At 39.1% G+C, this 25558-nt stretch overlaps 1 protein-coding gene across 6 annotated transcripts in view; it reads left to right on the top strand.

Annotated features, from left to right (window-relative positions):
* Nucleotides 1-25558, top strand: part of DUS4L (dihydrouridine synthase 4 like) — a 38607-nt gene that overhangs the window by 710 nt on the left and 12339 nt on the right. Inside the window, exons 2-9 of one of the 6 annotated variants that reach the window (XM_032996232.2) lie at nt 52-173; nt 3615-3732; nt 5203-5325; nt 6264-6503; nt 14273-14365; nt 17816-17916; nt 20044-20194; nt 24709-24844. In XM_032996232.2, the coding sequence (XP_032852123.2) occupies nt 52-173; nt 3615-3732; nt 5203-5325; nt 6264-6503; nt 14273-14365; nt 17816-17916; nt 20044-20194; nt 24709-24844 (1084 nt within the window). Of the gene's footprint in view, nt 1-51; nt 174-3614; nt 3733-5202; nt 5326-6263; nt 6504-8101; nt 10228-13645; nt 13849-13881; nt 14036-14260; nt 14366-17815; nt 17917-20043; nt 20195-24708; nt 24845-25558 lie in introns of those variants that run through there. The other 5 variants (XM_009971582.3, XM_042792206.1, XM_042792208.1 and 2 more) reach the window with 5 other exon arrangements.

The raw sequence follows: 25558 nt of genomic DNA, 5'->3' as shown, positions 1-25558 counted from the left end.
AGTGTTTTAGAATAATCAGAAAAATGTCTCTTAATTGTCATGTGTCTGCAGGCTGGCTTTCAGAACCTTGGTTAGGAAATACAGTTGTGATCTGTGTTACACACCAATGATAGTGGCAGCTGATTTTGTGAGATCTGCAAAAGCTAGAGACAGCGAATTCACAACAAACAAAGGTATTTTTTTTTTAAGAAACTATTGTCTTGTCGGAATGTTTTATGTGGTGATAAACTAAATTGGCCAAGTGAATGAGAACTGTCACACAACTTGACATCCATTAACAATTTTGTTATACCATATCTGATTGATTGCAAAACCACGTAAGTATTCTAGGTGAGATCAAACACATTCCAGTAATAGTGTGTCAAATAAAATAGTGGAAAACCTTGTCTCCACCTGAAATCAGGGTCTCTGAACTGATTCAGATGTGTAGTGGGTAGCTGACCAGTGGCTGCGGTACCCACACGGCTGCTCTCTCATTTCTCCTCCACCCCCTCCAGCAGCACAGGGCAAGAATAGGAAGAGTAAAGGCAAGAAAATCTCATGGGTCAAGATAAAGACAGCTTAATAAGTGAAGGAAAGAAGGAGAAAAAAAACAAGTGATGCAAAGGCAACCACTTCCCACCTCACACCAGCAGACCAATGTCCAGCCAGTCTCCAAGCAACGGCCACCCTGGAATACATTTTCCATGTCCACTTTCCATGTTCCACTTTCTTCTTCCCCTACCACTCCAGTTTTATTGCTGAGCTTGATGTTAAATGGTATGGAATATTCCTTGGACCAGTTTGGGTCAGCTGTCCCAGCTGTGTCCGCTTCCAGTTTCTTGCCCACCCCAATCTATTTGCTTCGGGCAGAGGGAAGCAGTTTTGACACTGCAAGTACAGTGCAGCAATAGCCAAAACATTGGTACATTGTCAACACCGTTTATGTCACAAAATCCAAAACACAGCATCATACAAACTGCTATAAATGAACTTCAAATAAATTTAAAAATTAACTCCATCCCAGCCAGACCCAGTATGAGATGGTAATAAGATTCTTTTCCCAGCAATTACTGTTTCTTGTTTTAGAGATGAACACTTAACTCATTGCCAGAAAAAGTTTTGTGGTCTCTAAGGAAAATAAGAAGGTTGCTAATGGTGAAAAAATTAATAGACCAGGAATTGATAGAGTAGAATCAAGGACTGATTCTACCCTGAAGCAGGGTTTCAAATTAGCTGGAGTTAATGATACGTGGAAGGGGCTGTTGATGGACTCTTTGAGATACTGAGAGGATGATAAAAAGGAGCAAGAAGAGACCAGGAAGTTGAAGTGTGGCTAGGGTTGATGGGGAGAAGCAAGGCTTTAGGCATGGTATAGAAACATAACCAGAACACATACAAAAAGGAGTATAAGGAGTTGTAGAGAGTCCTGTCTGTAAAGCAAAAGAGAGAAGTGGTATGAAATATGTGGGAAGAGGTGACAGTAATGATACAGATCTGCTGGCATGAAGTGGCTACAGTAGAAGATTAACAAGGAACATACAGGCATAGGCTGCAACTGGAGGAATGAAGAGAACACTGCTAACGTGCTAGTAAGATTGGTGTGTAGGATCTACGAAGTGTGATGATTTAACCTATTCAGATCACTGAATTTCATAGTTCATCACTGGTTTTGTAAGTGTATATATAATAGAAGGGGAAGTATATTTCATTATTTTAGCACTGTCTGTTTACTATGGTGAATTATTCAAATAGAACAGAAGATTGATGGAGAAAAGTCACAGTGGGAAGCACAGGTAGACTCTCTTAATAGTGGAATTCCATTTTTAAAAAGCATGAATAAGTAAGAACATAACTGACAATATATATGGCTCAAAGGTCCACAGAGCCATTAGTTTGTTCCCTTTCAACTTACTTACACTTCTGATCTACACAAAGTCCAATGGCACTGAAGTTCCACAGGTCAGATACGTAGTATATTCAAGGAGTGGGGTGCGGGGGCGAGGAAAGAGGAAATTCTCCTTTATGCTGTAACTTTGCTGCCCAGTGACAAGGGGTACAAAATGAAATGGTCTAGGGCTGTAAACAGTATCTTTTCTCTATTCACTTCTTTCACGCTGGCCTTAATTTTATAGGCCTCTAAAACATCCTGCTGCAGACAGATTTGCCAATATTAGAGTATTTACATTATTAACATTTATGCTTTTAACAAGTAGCTCCACAACAGGTTGTGAAATTTTCCTGTGGTTTTATGTTTAACTTCCTGGATGTTTCGGGATTTTGTCTTCTAATTAGCAGAGTAGGTTTGGAGCCTGCAATTGCAATTTCTGTTTTCCATTTTCTTTGGCATTGACATTTCTTTGTTGGGTATTTCTAAAATACAGGTAGGTGTTCTTTGTGGCTGCTGCTAAAAAATCTAATATGGCTAGGCTCAGTATTTTTATTACTCAGTGCTCAATCAGAAATGAAGAGTGTGGGATTATTCCAAATTACTAGATGCAGTAATATAAATCTCTTCAGCTAGACCACTGTCTTAAATGGACACTGTTTTAAAAATACGCAAGGAGGTTTTTTTGCTTGCTGGATTTTAGGTAGTTTTTCGACGTGTCTCAACTTTATTGAGAGGGTACTGCTGCTCTCTCTGACTTGAGCTCCACTAGTTCAAGAACTACTTATTTTCCACTAAAATAGGAAAATCTTCAGAAGCACTTGTGGTCTTTTCAGTGCTGGAATTGCACTTGCTTTGTGCATTTGTTGGATCACCTCTTTCCATCAGTGCCCAGATATTCCTCTTCCTCTCAACTGCAGCAATTGTTTATATGGAAAGTGAGTGCTAAGACTGAGATATTTTTAGATGCCTTTAATGTAATGCAGTAGCTGTAAAAGAGGAGACCATGTTCCAAATGACCATCTGGCTCTCTGCAGGGGCTTAGTAAATCACAAGTAGTTCAGTAGACCCAAGCTGAGGAGCACTGACACTTTGTTTTCCCACTTGAGACAAAGCTCCTAAAGCTGTCTCTGCCTGTGTGTTCTCATTCCAACCCTGCATATTGCATTCGGGATCAAAACCAGCCGTCTTGGCACAGAAAGGGAAAAAGATGAGCTGGGGTAAGGAAGGGCAAAGCTTGTGGGTTGTTTAGCTCCTTTCTGAAGTGTTGGTTCCATAAGGAAGTTTCCCACCTGGCAAGACATATAGCCGTGTCAGCACAGCAAAGGGGCAGCATGCAGACAAGAAGGGGCAGGCTAGGAGAAAAAGCATGATGGCTGCTGAAAAACAGAGAATATTTAGTTTCATATATCATCTTTGTGAAAGATAAGCATCTGACTAATTTCAGTCAGAAAAGTATATGTTGAGCCACCTAGGACACATACGTATGTCTGAATTCCCAGCTCTCTTGATAGACATACTTATTTAGTAACCACTGGTCAGCTACCTTTTTTTGTGATCTAGGGCTCACAGAATCACAAAATGGTTGAGATTGGAAGGACCTTTCTAGTCATGTTATCCAGCCCCGCCTGCTCAAGCAAGAGCCAGTTGCCCAAGACCATGGCCAGACAGATTTCTATATACAAAAAAACATTCAAATTTCAGAATCTCTTTTTCTAAATCTCTCACTATCTTTTAATTGGAGTAGGTGACCATCCATTGATTGTTCAGTTTGCTGCTAAAGAAGCACAGGTTTTGTGTGATGCTGCCCGTATCGTCTGTCCTTTTGCAGATGGAATAGACCTAAATTGTGGCTGTCCTCAGAGGTAAGTTTTTGAAAAAGCTGGTGAAATAATGATTAAATAATTTGAGAACAAAGAAGGCTGGTCTTCATTTTCTTGGTAATTTCTGTCTTAACTTAAAAATAGACTTTGAGAAAGAAACAGCTTTTTAACCTGTCAGAAATGTCTGTGTGGCAAGACACTGTTCTGAATGTTCTGAGATGCCTGTCACCATGGTGAGACTGGGAAAACCAGGTGTATTTGCCAACTTGCCTTTTTTCATTTCTGAGATACTGAGTGTTGGCTCAGAAGTGAAGCGTCCATCCCTTCTCAGCAGCTGTTAAATATGCATTACCACAAAGAGTTTGCTGCAAATAATTTGGAGAGTGTTTTGAGAAATGATGTGGCAATTCCCAGAATAACGAGGCAAGTCCCTGATGTCTCAGACTTATGCAAGTGAAGGATAATCTAAAATATAATTATACAGATTATATTATTCAGAAAGTGCTGAAAATAATTTCTTCCATCTTTTATTAGGTTTATAAGTACGATGAATTAGTGATCTACTTTTCACTTAAATTGATAAAAGATTTTGTTTTGACTGAAACAGCGTAGTAACGCACAAATGAAGATTCTTGCTAACTGGTTCAATTGAGAACCATTTACTACATGCATGTCAGGCAGTCTTTTTCTAAGTGAAGACCTCAAAAATAAAAGTAGGAAAGTGAAAGAATATATTATGGTGCAAATACTTAATATGTCTGTTCTAATTAGGTTATCTTGACTTAAAATGGTAGTACTTGAGAAAACTTTCTGGAAAGATCTGAGACTTCAGAATGAAAGTGTATTTTTTTTCTAAGCTAACTACAGTTATGTATTCCAAACTGTAAGTTCCCTTTAGACCAAAAATATATGCTTATGTTTGAATCCTGTGTTTCTTGTGCATGCTGGTTTCAAAATAACAACTTTTTGCACTTAATCTGCCTTATAAGAAAAACTGTTTAAGAAAAAAACCTGCTGCTGTTAAGTGGAAGCAAAGGTTATTTCCTGCCAATCAAAGTAAAGTGTTTTGCAACTGAGGGAAAACAGAATGTTACTGAAATCATATAATTACTTGCACTTCAAAAATCTTCCTTTTCAATCCAAAGTAATTTTCTCTTTAGAAGAAATCTGTGACCCGATAGAAGGGGAAACATCAAACTATTTATTTTATGTATCATCTAAACCATTGTTGATTAAATGTTAATTCATCTTCCTTGTGAGTCCATTTTGTAGACAGAAAATTGAACTGTAAGAGAGTAGTAACTTGTCCAAAGTTCTAACAGCACAGTGGAGGCTGAACCAGGATCTAAAAGCTGGTGTCAAACTGCAAACAAATCATTGGTCTACAGCCAGTACCACCTCTGGTTACTCAACCACACATTCTAAAGGTCTTAAGGAAATAAACCTGTATTTGACTGAAATTGATCTGCATTTTTTCAAATGTAGATTACAAATGTTCTTTTTCTTTTAAAGATGGGCAGTGACAGAAGGTTATGGTGCTTGCTTAATAAATAAACCAGAACTAGTTCGAGATATGGTGAGACATGTACGGAATCAGATTGACAACCCTAGATTTTCAGTATCTATTAAAATAAGGTAGGTCTGACTTAAGTGCTGTTTGTGGTATGTGGAAGAATCCTTTTAGGCTTTTTTAAAGAAACATGTTAGTGTAGTAGTTACACTATAATACCTGTAATTCTGCTTATGCAATATTATACATTATAATAATTTTCTAACATGTGAAGACTGCTGAGATTTTTTGACCTCAGATGGTGAAAGAATATCTAGGGCAAGTAATCTCAAATTTAGATAATAGAACCAGTGCAGACTTTGGCGATTTACACAGATAACATACTGGATGCTGGAGTTTTCTTGCAATCCAAATGACATGAAAGTAGACCTTTTGGTCTAGGGTTCCATAAAAGAAAAGCAATGCATAGTCTGTATCGTCACAAGGATTTACTTTGTGAGCTATTGGAGGCCAAAGCTGCAGTTGCTGTTGGCTATAAAGGGAAGGGTAACAAAAATGGGAACTGGTCCGCACAGCTGCTGTAAGGAACACATCCTGCTTCCTTTCATCACTGGCTAAGCTTCTGTAAACTGTTGCTTTGCATTGCGTTGTACCACTTCATCTGCTATTTATGCACACATCCCATGTGGCTTTTGCATATTTGTCCATTAAGTTTCAACTCAGATTGCAATCCTTCAAGAAAGGAGAACTATTATACATTGGAGTTCTTTTTCCACAAAATATGCAAAATAATGATGTTTATTTTAGAATCTTTTGGGCACCATTGCTCAATCTCTATAAAATTTACCATGTATATTTCAGAGTTATGATACAATTGGGAAATGCTAAATTATATAGTGGTTTCAAAACATTAAATTTGTATGCCTTTATTTAAAAAAAAAATCTTTATCTTCCAACAGTAGTATTTTCTTTTTTTATACTGGTAACTCCTCCTTATGGAGGGGGGATTTTTATACAGTTCAGGTAACTTACTATCTAAAGTTTTCATTCCTTGGAATTTTAGGATCCACGAGGACTTAAAAAAAACAGTTGACCTCTGTCAAAAAGCTGAAGCAACTGGAGTTTCATGGATTACAGTACATGGGAGAAGCGTAGAAGAAAGACATCAGCCTGTGCATTATGATGCAATTAAAATAATTAAACAAAGCATGTCTATACCTATTGTGGCTAATGGAGACATTAAAACTTTGAAAGATGCTGAAAATGTTCATCACTTGACAGGAGCAGATGGTAAGATTAAACATACTCTATTTTCTAAGTAAACTTACAAATCAGATTTCAAAGTATTTTTTCTGGCTGTAAGTAGGACACGATTTGAGTGCTTTTCACTCTTTGAAGAGACAAATGAAGGAGGATGTTTTAGATGCCTTGCAAACTCAGAATCACTTGTAATCATTGGAGCACTAGAGCACTGTTATTCAGAGCCACAAATAATGATTTCTGAGGCAAATTACAAAAGCCCTTAGCTTAATTATGCTCTTTCATCATTCAGTAGTGGAGTTCAGGGGGACCTTCAGACATTCATTCCGTCTCCTTCTGGAGCTGATCATCTTGTAAAGAACTGTAAACTTCCACTTGGAAATCTCTACTTCCTGTACATGGGAGCAGATTTCTTACAGCAAGAATATGGCAGGAAAAGGAAATATTAAACCCGATACTTAACAGTTAAGATAGTTTGCTTCAAGGATTCAATGAGACATTGCACTCTCAGGTGTGTATATATTTATCTTGTTTTACTCTTCAGTGGTAAAATTTTGGTGTAAAGGACTGCCCTGGAGTTAGTCACAATAGATTCCTGCAACTGGCTATGGTTTCGAGACAGTATGGAGATTCAGTATATGTTTTGAAGAGGTGATCTGTATCTACACACTTTGGATCTTACAGCTAGAGAATAACAGGACACAGAACAGTTGCTAGTCCCGTAAGGAAAAGTTCATGTGGCAGGTTTCTTTTGACACTATTGATGTTTAATAGCAGGAACAGAAATCAGTGGAACCAAACTGCCATGCTGCTGCAGTAACTTTCCCCCCCAAATGCAATGCAGGAAAGAAATACATAGCAGAAAAGAATGTTCTCATAGCCCAGCTGACCTTCAATAGCAAAAATATAAAGCATCAGGTTTTTTCTGTACAGTAGTGAAAGAAATTTGTCATATTTGACCTATTTTTTATCCTGTTGTTTAAGAAGAAACTAACTGATAGATTTCATATTGACAGTGCAGAAAAACAAAATTCACTGATCGCAGAAGAATTGCAGTAGAACTTGTATGGGTTTATCTGACAATTTGGGATTATAGTTCCAAATACACTGGCTTGTTCGGAAAGATTTACTGCAGACCAAGAGCCCTGAGATTTACGTAATTGAGACATTGACCTCTTACTCGGTCAGTGAATCAGCTGAGTTGCACTAAAAATTACTACATTTAGATTTAGCATGTTGCTACTCTTGTGTCTTTTGTTGCTACTCCTGTGTCTTTCCATCATAATTTTATGTTAAAAAGACAGGCTTGTATATGTGTAGCAAATAAAAACAAAATACTATTGAATTGCAGTTTAAAAGTAGGGAAGAAAGGCTTCTGTATCCTGTGTTTTGTTTCAAAATTTCTGAAAAGTTACATCATCAAGTGGAATGTGTTGACAGGTGTTGTAGGTACTCTGAAGTTTGGATTGTTAAATGGATTTCTCTGGTATAGCTGTAGTACTCATCCCTGTTGTTCTGCCATTACTTGTCTGTAAGCTTTGGGTGGTTGTCCTAAGGGGTGCTATACAAAATCTACAGAAAGATTTAATATAAAGTTGATAAACTGTAATGTAACTTACTGCTTTAATTTCCCATTTGAAGGTATAATGGTGGCTCGAGGACTCTTAGCAAATCCAGCTATGTTTGCAGGATACGAAGAGACACCTTTGAAGTGCATCCAGGACTGGGTTGACATTGCTCTTGAGCATGGAACTCCTTTTACATGTTTTCACCACCATTTAATGTACATGATGGAACGGATAACTTCAAAACAAGAAAAAAAAAATTTTAATCTTTTATCAAGTACCTCAGCAGTACTAGATTATCTGAATGACCATTATGGGGTGTGATAACTGGAAGTATTTTAGTTCTGTGTAAACTTGTATTTTGCAATTGTCGATACACTGTTAAAGTTTTAATTGGGCTCATACTTTGTAGTCAGATTCATATATTGCATAAATATTTTCAGCGCAGCATAACATTATGATCAGGGTGATACTTTATATTTTCAGTATTTTTATGTTAATGTTTTTAACTCCAGAAAATATTCCAGATTCCACAAATGTGGAAATCTATTTACAGTGTACTACTTCACAGAGGATGGATCATTGTAAGACTCAAGTAATTTAATTTATTTTTTCACCAGACAGTTGCTTACACCAATGTGTTCACGAAAGTACGGCCTTTCTTACATGTAACCTCCTAAAATCAGGACTGCTCATAAATAATGCCAAAAATTTCAGACCAAAAGAATACAAAGGGAGCAATTATAGAAGTTTTTGTTTTAACTGACATAAGCAGTACTTTAACATTTGAGTAGATTTTTCAGTCTTAAGGACTGTGAGGCCTTGAAGCCCTGCATAGTATCCTCTTTTAAATTAGATGTTCCTTTTGCAGACTAAAACTTTCTAAGCTTACTTACAACTCAGAAAAATTCCACACTTCATATAGTGAAAGAAACCTGGAATAGATAAACAATGACGGAAAGAAGGAAATAGTAAAATGAAGAGATAGTTTAAGTAGAAACTTAGCTGAATCTACAATACAAGATTTGAAAGTTCAATCTAACTAAATTCAGTTTTGTTTATCTAATGTATAATAATTCTATAAAATATTATATCCCTGTCATCTATCAAAACAGAACTTTGTAGGTCAAAGAAAAGCTGACAGATTCTCTCAGTGGGGCTCTTGCAGTCCTTTCTGCCTGCTAGCATGTTGCTTATCAAAGCATGACAGCCATTTGGCTTTGAATCTTTGTATAGGAGGAAAATAGTGAAAATTAGAACAAGATAATAACATTACACACCAGCTGCATTTGTTCTGGCAAGGGAAATTTCACAAATCTGTGCGGTACAATTATTTGTAATCAAATAATTTGTTTTCTTTGTATGTTTACACAGAAATTCATACAAGAAATTGCTTAGTTTTCTGATTCTGATACTTCTATGAATATACAAGTGGAATAGTTCTAAATTTTCTAAATAAATTACTTGGGTTTGTATACAATTGTAATTATTTTTATTACACTATAAACTATGGCAACCTGGGGGAGGGGAGGTTGCTTTTGATGCTACTCCCCAAATCTTTTAATCATGTAGATATCTAAAATCTCACAGTGTTTTTAATGCAATGGCATAAAAGACTTGATCATTTTTCATAGCCATTATGTCTGATTTAGGCATCCAAACAAAAGTTTGAAAGGTGTGAGCTGAGTCACCAAGTCTAGTTCACTATTTAAGACAGTGAAGTTACGTAGCTCTTCTGATATGGTCACTTTCCTGATGTGTTAACAAATGGAAAACTACAGACATGCTTTGCTATCCTAGGCTAATTGAGACAATTTCTACAACCTTTTTGGTGCAACAGGTTCCCCATTCTTTCAGACAACTGGTTTTTTTCACTCTTCTGGATTGTAATGTTTTCTTGACATTGGATGAGCACAATTATGTATAGCATTCCAGGTAAAACCCCAGCAATGTCTTCTGCAGTTAACAGTTCTCTTTCTAATGCCTCACTTTTCCTCAACTAATACTAATGTAATTTATGAGCTCTCAGTTTTACAGCAAAAGTTCTTATTTCCCAATCGCATGACATTGTATTTTGTACTGCTAAATTTCCAGTCTCAAGTTCATCCAACTATGGTGCAATACTCAGTTCTCCTCAGTTCTGAAAATGCATCCAGTCTTCTGCATCAAGATTTAAAAATAAAACTTTGTAACTGAATTGTAGAAGAAGCGTATTCTTGAAAGTATTAACCCTGTGTTAGCATTTTCTTAAGATTCTTATGGTTTGGCAAGCAACTATTACTTGCTGTGAACTGTCCCATAAGCCACAAGGAACAGATAAGAAAAAGTTATTTATTATAATCAAATAACACAAATGCAAGGCTTTTTTTTTTTTTTTTTTTTTTAAACAGTGAGGAAATGGAATTTTGGAGGACCTGCAATGCAAATACCTTGACCTATTTAGGAACTGAATACTTGATTTTGAAGGCAGCAGTTGTTGTGCCTGTGTGAGATCAATCATAGACATTTCTGCCTGAAGTACAAGATCTAGGTTGCTGTTAATATTGCTAGTAATTAAGGAGTGCTTGATCAGGCCAATTATGCATCATAAAAGTCAACAGAAGTTTATCATCCCTTTTTGAGAGTGAAATTAATTGTATGCCTTCTTCTCTTGTGAATTTTGTATGCATCTGAGCCTACTTCACTGTGTTGATGTAGAATAAACTGCAAAATTTGGGTCTTAAAGCCATACTCAGAACAGCCATACTGTTCAAATATACATAAATTGCTAAAGATAGGAGTTAGTTATTTAATTCCCATTGTTGCTTTAGAATATGGTCGTATTTCTCATGATAAGCCTTTTGAATATGACAAAATGCTCATCTCCAGTTTAAAGCCACTAGATACATTCCTTCCCTGTATGTGTTACTTGTAACATCACCAGGTACTCAGTCTATTTTCTAATTTTCAAATTTTAAAAAGTTATTCTGCAAATATGATACAAAGCTTTGTTTCCTATTTTGGGTCCTTTGCCTCCTGTAACTGATCCAGCTCTTTATGCTAAGCCACCCTGCACAACAATGCCATATTCTCTTAACACCTGTACTTTCTTGTAACTTTTACCCTGCTGCAGTAATGCCAGCTCCCTCATGCAGCCTGTACAATCCCATTTTCTCTGTTCCCTACTGTTTAGTTGTTTCTTAGGTCTCTTCTCTGTCTTGGGTTGATGGCTGGGCAAATGCAGTGTGTGATGATGAGACAGATGTCATACAAGCCAAACTAGAATGGAACAAGTTTGAACTTCTTCTTTGCCTTTCAGCAGAGAGTTAGTCAGATTGCTATCCTCTAACCAGCTGCTAATACACAGGCATTTCATATTTATACTTTTGAATACTTTGTCACCCAACTGGTGGGAGGGAAAGGTATTTCTTTCAACTGTAATGTGTAAAGGTTTGAGAGTTTTTTTCCTAAAGCAGCCAGCCATTATATATACCACATAGCATCGTATTTATCATACTCTGGTTCACTGGAAGATAGGCAGCCTTAGATCAACAACCCAGACTTCTACACCTTCAGTTAGAACCAGGAGCAGGGATGTCTCACATACGTTTGCAGGAGGCTCCTCTCTGTTCCTCAGACCTCATTCCAGGTTGGTGGTGAACACGCATCAGCTGCAGTGGAAGTGCACAGCAGTCACTGCAGAGTGAGTCTTAGATCTTACGAAGCCCTTGAAGTGAAAAAGCAGACGCAGGAGTCTATGGCAGCAGGGATGTGCAAGTATAGTCCTACCAGTATGAGACTAGGCTACTGGGAGGGCAGCTTACAGTGCTAGTAAGAGGTAAGTAAGCAGCTCAGAAATGGAAACTGCTCTGGAATTAAAAGAGAGGGAAAGTCTAATAACATTTTAACAGCTTCAATAAAATATAATGGCTGTAAAACAATAGCTAAAATGTAATAACCAGGACATACTAAGAGGTTATGTTTGTCTATGCTTCTGATTAAATATGTTTATGAAAACATGTTAGAAATACTTCTTAAAACCCAGGCTGTTTTTGTTGTGTGGATAGGACAGAAATGGCTGGTTGTATTGCTCACCAGTATTTGTTATGCATAAACAATTATTTGGGATGTAACCTTTCATCCAGACATTGCTTGGCAGCAGCTAGGAGAACGTTAACACACTGGCTCCATCCCCAGGCCACAGACCTGGGAAATTTTAAATGTAAATAATTTCAGATTGTGAGCAGCTGCAAACAACTCTGTTCAAAATTGCTTTTGCAAGAACTTCCTACTCCATGCCAGCACCAATGGATTAGAGTAACAAAGAACTACTATTCACAGCATTTAATCTGTTTTATTTTGATGGAAATTAATTGGGACAGAATTCCTAAAAGCAGGTAACTGTGTCAAGTTGTGTCAGTTAGACAAGATAACCTCTTCCTCAGGATCTGTTAGAGCTGCAGGCGAGTCAGTAAGTTGCTGACTGTACCCCAGCCTGAGCTAACTGAACAGGGTGCAGGTAACTCCTGGATATGACATGTGAAATTGTTAAACATGACACACAACAGTGTGGAAAGTTGGTGAAACCTGCAGATATTGCTGGACAGGATGGCTGTATTTCACTGGTGGCTAAGGGAGTGTTAGGTGAAAAACAACTGAACTAGACAACTGGAAAGTAGTTTTGAGGGTCCTTTCGGAACTAGAAACTTGCAGGGCCAAGAGAGCCCAATAACCATATCAGTACCTCAGTAACACCATGTAAGGCCAAGAGTGCCCAAGTAATGGTATCAGAAATACTGGTTGTGGGTAGAGATACAGAAAAGCTAGGAAGCACAGGGAAAAGAGATTAGGGGAAGGTTACACAGGGACAAAGAAGAGAAGTTACAAGGGTGGCAAAAGAGATGGTCGAGAAATGGGAAAATGGCTACCAAGGTATGGAAATAATGCGCTCGGAGCCTTCCTATGCTGATGAAAAGCACCACACAGGGTAATACGATAGAGCAGGATTTTCTGAAGTAATAGTGTTTTATTCATGCGTTCCAAACAGGCCTGTCTGACAGTGTTTGAGACTGCTGTTTGTTTGCTGTTTGTGGTGTCTTTATGAATACTGGGCCTATTTTCCTTGAGAAAACATATTTACATGATCTTAATACGTTAAGGTAGTATAACGCATGGGGTGGGGGGGACATGACACAGACAGACACAGTTATTTTAAATGAACGTTTAGAAACTAATGAGTGTGCTACAGAGTGGAGTTCAAGTCCCCAGGTGAATAAGGTGGAGTCATGGAGCAGTGGGATGATCACAAGATACTGCAGCAAAATGCTTACAACCACTCCATAAATGTGAAAGAGGATAGCAATTTTAACCTTTCTCAACGTGTAAATCCCAGCATTTTCCAACAGAGGGGTGGTCTCTGAGTAATTCACGCCCACCGTCAGATTCGGCTTTCCAGCTGCCCCACACCGACCCCTCAGGATGTGTCCCCTCGCCGGGCCCTCAGCCCGAGCCCGGGAAGCCGGGGCAGCAGCCAAGGATGGCGTCTGGGGAGCGGGGAGGGCGGCGAGGACCCTCCAGCTCCACCGGGGTGGGACCTGAGGGGACGGGACCCACCCCTCGGCTCCCGCCGCCCCGCCCTGCCCCCGCAGCCCTGGTGTCACTCAGCCCCGTCCCGGCCCACATCCTCCGCGCAGCGGGGAAGCCGCCCCGCAGCGCCGGCGAAAAGGGCGGGCTCACTCCCTCCCTGTTCCGTCCTGCTCCGCACCCCTTCGAGAGCCGCTCGCCGCCATCAGGTTCAACTGGGCGCCGGCGCTGAGGAGGCTGCGGAGGCCGGGCGGCCGTAAGGGGAGGACGGGACGGGCCCGGGGCGGCCTAGGCCTCCCCGGCTGTGCGGGGCGGGGAGCGGGGGTGATGCGCGGAGAGGCGGGAGCCGGCGCGGCGGGAAGGAGCCGTTCGGCCTACGGTCTCCTCACGAGGGGGCTGCCATCGGCCGGCCCTGTCCGCCCAGCCGGGCCCGGCGGCGGCGGCGGTGGTGGTGGTGAGGGTCCTACTTCCCACCTTCCTCCCCCGGCGGATGAGCTCTGCCCCAGGGGCGGGTTCGGGACGGGAAAGTACAGTGTCCACCCCGATGCTTTTGAGTTACTTAAAAATACTTCCCTTCGGAGCTCCGTGGCCAAACGCGGGGCAGCCTGAGCCCGGCGGGTGCTGCCGGAGCCGCCGTGTTGCGGGCCCGCCTGATCCTCTCCTTCCTCCGCAGGCCTGCCGGGACGATGACTTTCCAGTGGACGGCAGTTGCCACCATTCTGTACGGTGAAATAGGAGTACTTCTCGTGCTTTGCCTGCCGTTTATTTCTCCGCTGAGGTAGGACTTCAGCGTGCCGCAGTACCCCAGCTCGGTCTTCTCGCTGTTTTGGGTTTATGTTACACTCTTGTTTTTATAAACACGGACCTGTGCTGCATCTTAAACTAGTTGTGAACTAAGCTGAAGGAATGCTGTTTGGGACTTGAGCATCAGGAGTTTCAAGAATTGTAAGCCTCCTTTAAGGAGCTTTATCTTTTGTTTTCTACACACTGCTGATTAATCCCAGCAGCAGTCAGGGTTCCCACGATGAGCCCTGTTGCTTTCCTTCAGCAAGTGGGATGTCATCTCCCAGTCTTCTCTTGGCAGTTTTTGGAGTAGCCAGCATACAGGAGGGCATCTGGTTTCCCATGCTATGAGCTCAGTGAGAAATGAGAGGACAGTGCAGCCCTTTCAGAAGTTGTTGGTCAAGTTTGTGAGGAGCAGCTTTACAACATTTTGGTGTGCATGAGGCATTGTGGGTGCAGAACTGATAAGAGACATCGGATGTTCAACGTTAACCGCATACAGCGTGTGTAAGGGCTGCAAGAAATGTATGATCATTTGTTTAAAAAAACTGGCCTTCAGCTTGATGCAGAAGGATCAGTACTACTGAAATAAACACCTCTATAAACTTACATATAGATTAACAAAATTATAAGACTTCTGGAACACAACACAAACATTAAGAAAAATATGTAATACTTGTTACATAGACGCCCATAGTAAGGGAAAGAAACAATGTATTAATTAATCTTATTGTATTGCAGCATTATCTTAAGATTGTTTTCTGTGAGGAGCTCTTCAAGTTTAGTAATGTTACTTTTATTTCTTTGTAGGTAATAAAGCAAGCTAGTCTTTCTACAAGAGGCAAGAGAAACAGAGTTATGATTTCTTTCCAGCATATCAGTAATTCTTGAAAACAAACCATACCCAAAAAAACTAAGTAGGATGAAACCTTAAAGCTTTTTTTTAAAAAAAAAATTGCCACTGTCTCTGTTGTGTAAAAACTGTTACATGCTTGCTTTCTGCTTCTTTAGATATTTTTAGAATTAAGAATGCAGCTTTTACTATAATATCTTGGGGATCAAAACCTAACCAAAACCCTGCTGTGTGGAGAGTCTGAATTTAACTACTTAAACCTATCTTGAAAATGGTTGGATCCTCCACAGACAGTATCAATGATTAGTCATGTTTCCTCCACTTCAGAAACTGAAACTGTTCTAAAATCTAATTTAACCTCTTATTTTTACAAGTTGACTTGTGAGTTTATCATATCAACATAGATTGAGTCCTCATATTTTCTGCTGTTTTCTAATCACAAGTGCAACTGTATGTAAGAAGGGAGAAGTATTACGAGAGCCATAATCATCAGATTATTAATGGCTTATGTGAGGAAACTAGCTGCAAGAATTTCTGTAGGCTGATGACACAGAATGCATTGAGAGTATTGAAGCAGGTTTCACTTATGACACAAACAGGGCTTCAATCCAGTCTTTGTGGCTGAAAAGCAAATTCATAACCTGCAGTGTTACCAAAATTTATTCAAACATTAAACATGGTGCTTTTAATTATATACGAATGATAAATTTTTGTGCTTGGTTTGTAGCGTTCAGCTATTCCTTTGAACAGTAGTTTCTGAAAGAGTGAAATAGCTTTATCCTTTGTGACGTGAGCAATTATCTTCTTAACAAAACTGTCGTAGGAATCTTGTGGGGTTAAAGATTAGATTTAGCTGCTGTGACAGTACCAGAGGGCAGCAGTTCTGCCTTACACATCTTGGTGTGGGAGCTGGTTCTGTCAGCTGTAAAGTGTGTGTGATAAAAGGCAGATATGAAACTGCTGTTCTTTAAAGTTTTGATTTACTCTATTGTCAGTCTTCAGAAAGATTGCCTCTTTTGGGCCTGCACATGTTTTTGATAATGAACTGCTTTTCAAACTTGCTAACAAGCTTTTAAGTTTCTGGGGAATAAGTAAATTGACAATATAAAAATACAAGTACACAAAAAGAACTGTACCGCCAAGTGTGTAGTGGTGGCCAGTATTATAATTCAGAAAGATTATATTTGTGTGACCTATCTCACCAAAAGGAGATGGAGCGTTAATAAATATGAATGTCAGTATTTGTTGAGGAAAAATAAGCATGCATATATAATATAGGAAGACTTTGTAGTAGAGAGATCTTATTTTTAGCCTGAATATAACTTGACAGTACAGTTGGTCTAAGGTCATACCTCAGAGAATCGCTTAAGTGGAGATCAGTATGAAACTTGCGGAATTGCATGTATAAAGAGTTAGCAAGTTGGCTTCATTTCCGTTGTAGGCTGTTTTAATTACAGTAAGCATTTTGGTTGGTATAGACTGTGGCTGTTTGCTATAAAGAATTCAGATTATACCAGAAGATTCGAATGAGGTTTTTGCACATACAATGCTAAAACATTTTAATTATTTCTGGTGCAGAACCAGCACGAACCATTGGAGATGGTGTGACGATCTAATTTAAGCTACATTTGTAGTAGGTTGGAAGTGGGTTTGTTAAAGGACAAATTTTAACAGTCTATGGAAAATGTAAATTCTCTTAACAAAAGTCAGAAATTTTACTTGATATAATCAGATGGTGACCAGCATGCCTGTGTTACATCCCTAATGGCAAAATGAAGTATTAGTTCGTTTGTGCAGTAGCACTGATTCTAACCTGCAGCAGAGGACAAGCAGGTGCTCTGTTGTTGTCTCTTGGGGTTTCAATTCATTTGAGCATGTCAGATGTTCTTCATGTGTGCCACAATTGTGAATTCTTGCAGAACCCTCCATGCAGTAACACTGAAAATGCAATTGATTGTTTAAACAAAAAACAAACAAAATTGTCTTCACCACCATTGGGCCTCTGAACTCTTAAAAGAGGTTTTGACCACTGACAAAATATAAACTTGAAACTTGTCCTTTTGTTGTTATTTGCAAGTTAGAATGTAATAACCAGCCTTGTACTTAATAATAATGCAGACTAATCAATGTAAAATATGAGCCTTCTGCAGAAGGATGGTAGAGATCATCTTAATTTCTGGTGGTTTTTAATTTTTGGCAACAAGAGGTATAAATGGATAGAAATAAAAATGATGGAATGGGTTTTACAGTCGTTAACCCATCCCTGAGTTTATTGTAGTCAGGACCAAACACAAAGTAATGCTGGCCAAAGTAAAAGCTAAAATAAAACACATCTGGAAAGTACCTGCTATCTATATGAGAAGTTTTCAAGTTGAACCAACTGTCTTTTCCTGTGTTGACAACAAATAAAAAAGAAACAAGAAAGTTGGATTGTTGGAAAAGTTGCATATACCTAAATTATATTGCAATTAAAGCAGCTGTTTAGGGACCTTAAATAAGTCTCAAATCAATAACAAGGCTCTCTTTCATGAGGTTTTTATGTTCTTCTTTTAGTGTTTAATTATTTTTGAATAACACAATGCTATTTTACAGATGGCAGAAGATTTTTACAATTCCTCTATGGAGCAAAATGGCAGTTTTCTGGAACAAAATGTTCCTTACAATAATAGTTTTACTGATCGTCTTGTTTCTTGGTAAGTGTTAAATAATTTCTTAACAAAAAGGGAGGAAAAAAAAAACTGGCATATGGAGTTCATGGCATTAGATTAATCTAAAGCCTAATGCAAGTCAGCTAATTTGTTTAAAAGTTCTACAATAGAATGGAAGAGGAAAGGGCTTATACTGGATCCGTGTTGAGAGTCCAAATGCAACAGTAATATAGAAGTGAATGCAGAGGAAAACTGGAGCTTGGTCTAGGCTGCTGCTTGGTTTCACTTTCTCACAGAAGTAAATGAACTTAAGATGTTTGTTACCAGAATTTGGCTGAGTTGCTCACTATGCAGTAGATGGCACTCTTGTTTGCTGTGGAAACAGAAGACTAGAATATATCAAAGAACTGGGCTATTTGAGTACTTTTGCTCATCACAGATACAAGACAGCTGTTGGCTACATTTATTATGAGTAGATCCAAAGATCTATCAAGTAGGAGTAAAGCTTTAGTGAGACTTGAGCTTGAATGATGACCATATGCCTGACTGCTTTAACTTTGTGTCTGTCCTGACTGCTTTGTGTGGTAAGCATCTCCCGTGTTTCAGTGGTGGAAATAGTCCTGTATTTCAGTGAGAGAAGTAGTTCTCCTCCATGGGTACAAGTGTTCCCAGTGCCTTACAATGAAAATGATATTTAATTCCAAGCCACTTTAAATACAAAGAAAAAATGTGTGGTTTTATTGTCTGCTGAGAAAAACACAGATGCACTGCATATCTAACAGTCAGACTAGACTGCAATACTATATTTTGAATATTAAAAAAAGTACTGGAAGTGCAAATAAACTCTTTTTTAGATGATCTTTTAATATCATCCTTAGAATTAGATCCTTCAGTAAATGGCTGAAGATTGAGAACTGATGGATTTCATTTACTCTCTTGAACTACTGTAGAAAACTTTGACCAAAGTTTGCTTTTGAGTTGGTGATGGTCATTGATTTTGCAGAAAGATAGATTTAGGCTAAAGTAAAGCAGTGATGAGATGCCTGCCCTATAGCATAAGATGATAGCTTACTGCAGGACTAGAATCTTCCTATAACACAGGGATATGGACTTTTGTTTGGTTGACTTATTTTTTGTTGCATTGTTTGAAGTTTTACTTCACACATTTTTTTTTTCCTTCTAAATAAGAATATAAAAGAGATAGTCCTAAGTGCTGTTATTCACAGGTGCTTTTCTTCGGGGTTGATTTTGTCTGCTTAGATAAATGCACCAGCAGTTTAATAACAAGTGGCCAAAATACTCTGCAAGAACTGATGGTGTGTCATGAAATGTTTATTTTTGTTGATGTGCTGGGGATTTTATGTACTGTGTTGGCCTTAAGTATGTATGATGAACTTAAGTTTACAGATTGTAATATGAACTCTTAACTGGGTTAGGTTTTGGTTTTTTGTGGGTGTAAGTCCTAATTAATTATTTTGTCTTTGAAAAGTATTGGCAGTGTATTGGCCCTTCTGCAGAAATATCAAGAGTATATGACAGGTGAAAGGAAGCTGAAAGATGGATGAAAGGCAGATGAAAGAAAGCTGAGGTGTAGCCTACCTGCTCTGTTCTGTTTATGTTCAACACAGTGTTACTACAGTCTTGCTATTCTGATGGATGTTTTAGAAATAATTTTTACCCTCTGTGATTCAAGCATAAAGTAGACACTTCTGTCATTACTAAAATACATGCTTATCTAGCAAATTCCATGAGGCAAATACTTCAGAAGGCATCTGTTTTTTTCTCTTCTCTTTCTATTTTCTCACTGTTTGTCCACTGGCTGGATTTTAATTCAGTTGTCAGCAGTGACATTTTGACACTGTCTGTAGGGTCTCTGGTAACGTTTATAGATGGTGTTGCTTTGGCCTGATCTCTGGTGGCTGGGCAAAGGCTCGAAATGCCTGTTCAAGCATGTTCTGGGCAATGGTTTGGTGTATCCCTGGAAATGTGTTATATTGCTTCAGTGATTTATCAAGACTTATCTTTAAAATGTATGGATAACATAAGTGATGTCACTGTCCTATGCCTGTTTGCTGAGCAGAAAGTCCAAATACATATTTCTAGTACTATGTCTGGTTTATCATACATGCATACCCACAAATGTGACTGAGAACAAACTGATTTTGTTTGCAGATGCGGTTAGAGAAGTCAGGAAGTACTCGGCTGTTCATGTGAATGAAAAGGCTGCAAATGTCAATACCAATGCCTTTGATCATATTCAGATGAAACTCTTCAGATCACAAAGAAACCTTTATCTCTCAGGTTTTTGCTTATTTCTTTGGCTGTAAGTATAACACTTTTATTGTTTCTACATAGTATGTTTCTTACAGGGACTATCACATAAAGTAATGTAACTATAAAAAAGATCGGAAGAACGATTTCAAGAGATTAAAGAATGAAGTGTGAGCAGATTGGCTATGAGGCAAGTAAGATCAGGAAAAATAATATCTTACAAATGTTTGAAGATTGGAAGGATATGCGAGCAACACGTGGAAAGAAACATTTTGAATGCTTGAGAAAATACGTATTTTGCAAGAGAAGTTTCTTCAGGGAATACTCATTTCCTTCCTTAAACTTATGCCCTATGTTTTGTTTGTTTTGAACACAGAAAACTGGAATAAAAAAAACTCAAAAATTGAAGTACTGTTAAAATAATATGTTGCAAGCTGATATTATTGCATCCTGCTGTGTTAAGAAGCAAAGCTTGAGTCTGATTTGGACTACTTTGTCTAAAGCTTGAAGTTAGGTACTGTAGGATAATGTTCTGTCTTCTAAGGGAAGTTTCAGATATTATTTCAGATCAAGCACTTTGTGGCAACTGGCCTACTGTGATGATATGATCTTAAGTGCGTAATCCCTTTCAGGATGTTTAAGTACAACTAATAAAACAGGGTAACGGAAAGGTTAGTTCTGTACAGCCCAGAAGTAGCAGCTAAGACTATCTGTGAATCTTCACAGTAGCCACAACAACCTGCAGATCTCAGTTGGGCAAGGAGCACGTGAAATAGTTGGACACAGATAGTGTGAATGAATGGAAGCACACGTTGGTCAGATGATTTCCTATATGTATGTTTTTATGATGACACTGGGCAAAGAATGTTGGCTGCCTGAATTCCTTCAGTGAGCTGCTTGACATTGCCTAGGTACACAAGAGGAACACAGAACAAGGAAATGCCTGGAATCACAGAGACTTCTGACGAACCTCTTTCCCTTGGAGTGATATATGGCCATTTTAGCTGATCATTGAGGAGCACTGTATATAAAGAAGTGTTGAGGAAGAATTCATCCAAAACTTGAGCAGGAAAACTTCTGAAAAAACAAAGGTGGCTGTAGCCTTGCACAATAGTGATAGGAATGCATCATGTTCTTTGTCTTCCTTCAGAAAGGTTAAGTAAATACGCACAAATATGTTTGATTTCTGCTCCAAGAGAGGAATAGCTGGATTGTGTCCTACGCAAGGGTCGGAAGCTGGTCCACCAAGATCCTACTCCCACTCATTTGTCAATGAAGAAAACTTGTCATGTGGCCCTAATGGATTTTACTGTGGATAAAAGTTCTGCCCTTAAAGAGGTTTGCTTATGGCCTTTTTTGGGATATTGGCCTTTTGCCAAAATTTAGAAGAAATAAATATTCCTACAGTAGTGGCTAGATCAAAGGACCTTTCTTTGTAAAGCTGTTTTGCTTATCCATTAAACAGGTGTAATGTCTGTCAAAGAAGGGGAAAAAATGATTTCTTGGGTTGCCTTATCCTACACTGCTACTACCATCACCCAACCAAGTTAAGACCTCATGTAGGTGTGAATGAGTACTTGGATGCCACTAGTTCATTCTTTTAGTCAGTTTTAGTTCATTTTAGCACATCAGATAATAGGATAATTTCAGAAGAGTGGTAGATGGAGATTTGCAAAATCGAGGAGGCTAGTAGCTTGTCACTTCTGGCAACACAACAAAAGCTCTTTTCTCTCTCTGGTTCAGCAATTGCAGAACACTGGGTACAGGTGAGGAAGATTGCCTCCTATCAGTAGAAGTATTGGGGCCAGCTGAGCCTTCATCCACCAGCCGTCTGCATAGAAAGGCAGAGGGTCATAGTTGCCAGAGACTGTCACCTGGGTAGGACAGAGGCACTCATCTGCTAGTCTTGGGAGATGTGGAGAGCCTGCCAAAGCTTCTCCAGCCCTCTGTTACCCTGTGCTGGAGCAGAGAGAGATGAGAAGGGCTGAAAACAGAAGTAAAGCTAAAGAAAACATGAGCCCACTGCTCAGTGGGGCAGGGGACCAAATGACAAAGGATATGGGAAAGAATGAGATACTGAGTGTCTCATTACCAACCTTACGTTACATTGTTTTTTACTGGTAAGATCTGCTCTTTGGCCTCCCAATTCTCTGAGACTTCTAGTAGAGTTGGTGGGGAATGAACATTACTCTCAGTAGTGGAAAATGCAGCTAAGGAGTACTTAAGCAGATTGGGCATATACAGATCTGTGGCCTCCTAAGATGGGATGCATCCTTGCATGCAGAGGGAGTTGGCCAATGTCATTGCAAGCTGTACTCTTATATTTGAAAGATCATAGTGATCAGGGGAGGATCCTGGTGACTGGGAAAAGGCAAACACTGCACCTACCTTCAGGAAGGATAAAAAGAAGGATGTAGGGAACTAGGGACTAATCAGCCTCACTTCCCTGGAAAGGTTATGGAGCAAATCTTACTCAAAGCTGTTTCCAGGGACATGAAGGATGGAATGACTTGGAACAGCCAGCATGGATTTACTTAGGGGAAATAATGTCTGATCATCCCTGTTGCCTTCTGCAGTGAGATGATTGGCTGCACATATAAAGGGCAGAGCAGTGAATATTGTGTTCCTTTAGCAAGGCCTTTGACATAGCCTCTTCTGGTAACCCTGGATATGGGCTGGAGAAGTGAATGAAAAAGTGAGTGGAAAATTCCCTAGGCCTTCAGGCTTATGGGGTGATAATAAGGCAGATTCCAGCTGGTGCCCCTCAGGGATTGCTACTAGGCTCAATACTGTTTAATGCCCTTATTAACAACATGGATGATGGGACTGATTGTGCCCTTGGCAAGTTGCAGACAGTACCAAATTGAAGTGGTTGATATCTTAGAGGGCAGGGCTGCTAGACAGGTTGAAAAAATGTGCTGCCAGATATCTTATGAAGTTCCACAAAGGCAAATGCAAAGTTCAGCATCTTATAGGGTAGTGATGTACAGCATCTAGGTGGGGGACTGACTGACTGGCTGGCTGAGTAGAAAGCAGTTTTGCAGAAAAGGACCTGGGATCCTGGTAGACAGCCAATCACCTACTGAGCTGTAATAGCAAGGGTGTAGTCAGCAAGTCGAGAAGTGGTTATTCCCCTCTGTCTGGCACAGGTGGTACTGCAGTTGCAAAATACTGGAGGACTGCAGCAAGGTACAGAGAAGGTCGGGGGCTGACACGTGACATACGAGGAAAGGATGAGGGAGCTTGGCTTCAGGTAGAAAAAGAGTCTGTGAAGGGGAGATCCTACTGCTTTCTACAGCTATCTAGTGATAGATGTAAAGAAGATGGAGCCAGCCCTTAGTGGATCCACACAGGAATGACAGGAGGCAACAGGCCAGGAACCTGGGAAATTCTGACTTGGGGTAAAAAGTACTTTTTCTACTATCAAGGGTAGTCAAACACTGGAACAAGGATCCTGAAAGATGGTGGAGTCTCTGTCACTGGAGACGGTGGGAACTCAACTGGGCAAGCCTCTGAGCACTCTGCTGAACCTGTCCCTGCTTTGGGCAGGAGCTTGGACAGGATGACCTCTGGAAGCCTCTTTCAACCTACGTGATTCTGTTTTAGTAATGATGTTTTACTGACTCCTGACTGCTGCGTCTATAAATTAGTAAGCAACAGGAAAACATGCTAACCCTTGGAGAAGTAATGACACTTTAATTTTTTTATTAAAACCATAAAAAGTAAGAAAATTAGTTTTCAGTGAAAAAGGAGGGGTGAGGGCTTACCTTGAAAGCCAAAAGGTCTGTTAATATGCTTTCAGTTATGAAAAAGCTAATTACTTGGATTTTCAAATTTCTTTTAAAGAGCAGCTGCACAGTTATATTACGGGAATTAATTTAATTCAGTGTTGCTTTGGCCTTTCTTTGATTCATCGACATACTGCTTTGAAAGACTCCAAGATGAATAATGAAAGTAGTGATGCAAAGAGGCAATCACTAGATCAAATCCAGGAAGGTATTTGCAAAGCTTAGATTCGAGGTACCGTATAAGTGCTGACGTTCATGCATGTCCTGATTTATACATTATTGACAGAATGCTTTTGAAGATAAATATGCCCACATTGCTAGTTTTATTCTTGTAAGGCCTTTTATAAAGTTGTGGGGTTTGTTTGTTTTGGTTTTTTTTCTTTTTTTTTGCGTTATACTTATTACCATAACATGTTGCTTGGGTCTTATATTGAGAGATCATCCTGTTTAGAACACTAGGTCATGTAAGAGTATTTCAGCCATTAAGCAGGCAGGTCTCTGACCCTTTAATAGCCATGGGATTCTGGGAGGAGGGAGGTTCTGCATCAGGTAAAAGATTTTTTTGATGGATGAAAACCTTTTCAGTCTTATTTTACTATTATTTGTCATTAATGAGCCTGGACGTTTCCTTTCAGGTGTTTGAACAGTCCTCTTGTGGTTTTGCTTTCACATTTAATGCAGAGATTGAAAAGGGATGATTTTGGGTTTTGGTTTGGTGTGTATTTTTTTTTCATCTGTGCTATGAATTACTGTGCTGTTCACTGTGTTTCTTCACCAGTGTATTGAGACGTACTGTTACCCTTCTTACTCAGTTGGCAAAAGGGATGGCATCTCATGCAGCTCTGGAAACGCAAGTAAACGATGCTACTGAAGCAGCCAAAAAATACATGGCTGAGAATGAAAGGCTGCAGGAGGTATCTTTGAACTTTTTTAGTTATTTTCTTACACAGCAAGTAGTTAGTACAAAATACTCTGGGGATGGTTTGCTACTGAATAATGTTCATTATTTTTTCTTCTGGTGAAAAAAAGAGGAACAATGCTCTTAAAATATGTAATTCAGAATACTGATTACAAATTTCAGTAGTGTTTTATTAACAAATGAAACTAAAGTAATCCAAATAAATGAAGTTCTGTCTTTCCAGTATAAATTTTATTAAAGTAGTAATATGCTCTTAAAATATCTCTCTGAATTTAATCAGAACAAAGTAGAGAGAGGCTATAGTATTTTATTCTTTTTACCCTAAACAGTTGGCTATTTGGGTCAGGGCTATAGCAGTCCAGGTCCAGTACAGAAAAGCCTACAATATAGCTGTTCTTGTTCTGGCTGTTCGAAACAGGATTTGCTTTAGTCCTGAAATGTCTTTTCTAACTTGTAAAATTGGTCTTTTGTATTTACTGTATTTTGTATTCTTGCATCTACTTTTATGGTGGATCAGCCAATTTCCTAATACCTTACTTTCTCAGTAAGGCACTGCTGTAGTATTAATGAGGATCTTGCCAAAAATTTCTGACTTAAAAGAACCACCAATGGACCAAAGATACGTTATTTTTATGCGATGAATGGAGAAATTGTTATAATTTGTCTGTTGTAGTTCAATATACAGTTGTACGCAGGAAGGACAGTCGGC

The sequence above is a fragment of the Tyto alba genome, unplaced genomic scaffold (genome assembly GCF_018691265.1).
Source record: "Tyto alba isolate M040663 unplaced genomic scaffold, T.alba_DEE_v4.0 Super-Scaffold_2, whole genome shotgun sequence".
In the NCBI taxonomy this organism is placed as follows: domain Eukaryota; kingdom Metazoa; phylum Chordata; class Aves; order Strigiformes; family Tytonidae; genus Tyto; species Tyto alba.
Note: the sequence above shows the minus strand (reverse complement) of the source record. Positions and strands in the feature narration are given on the sequence as shown.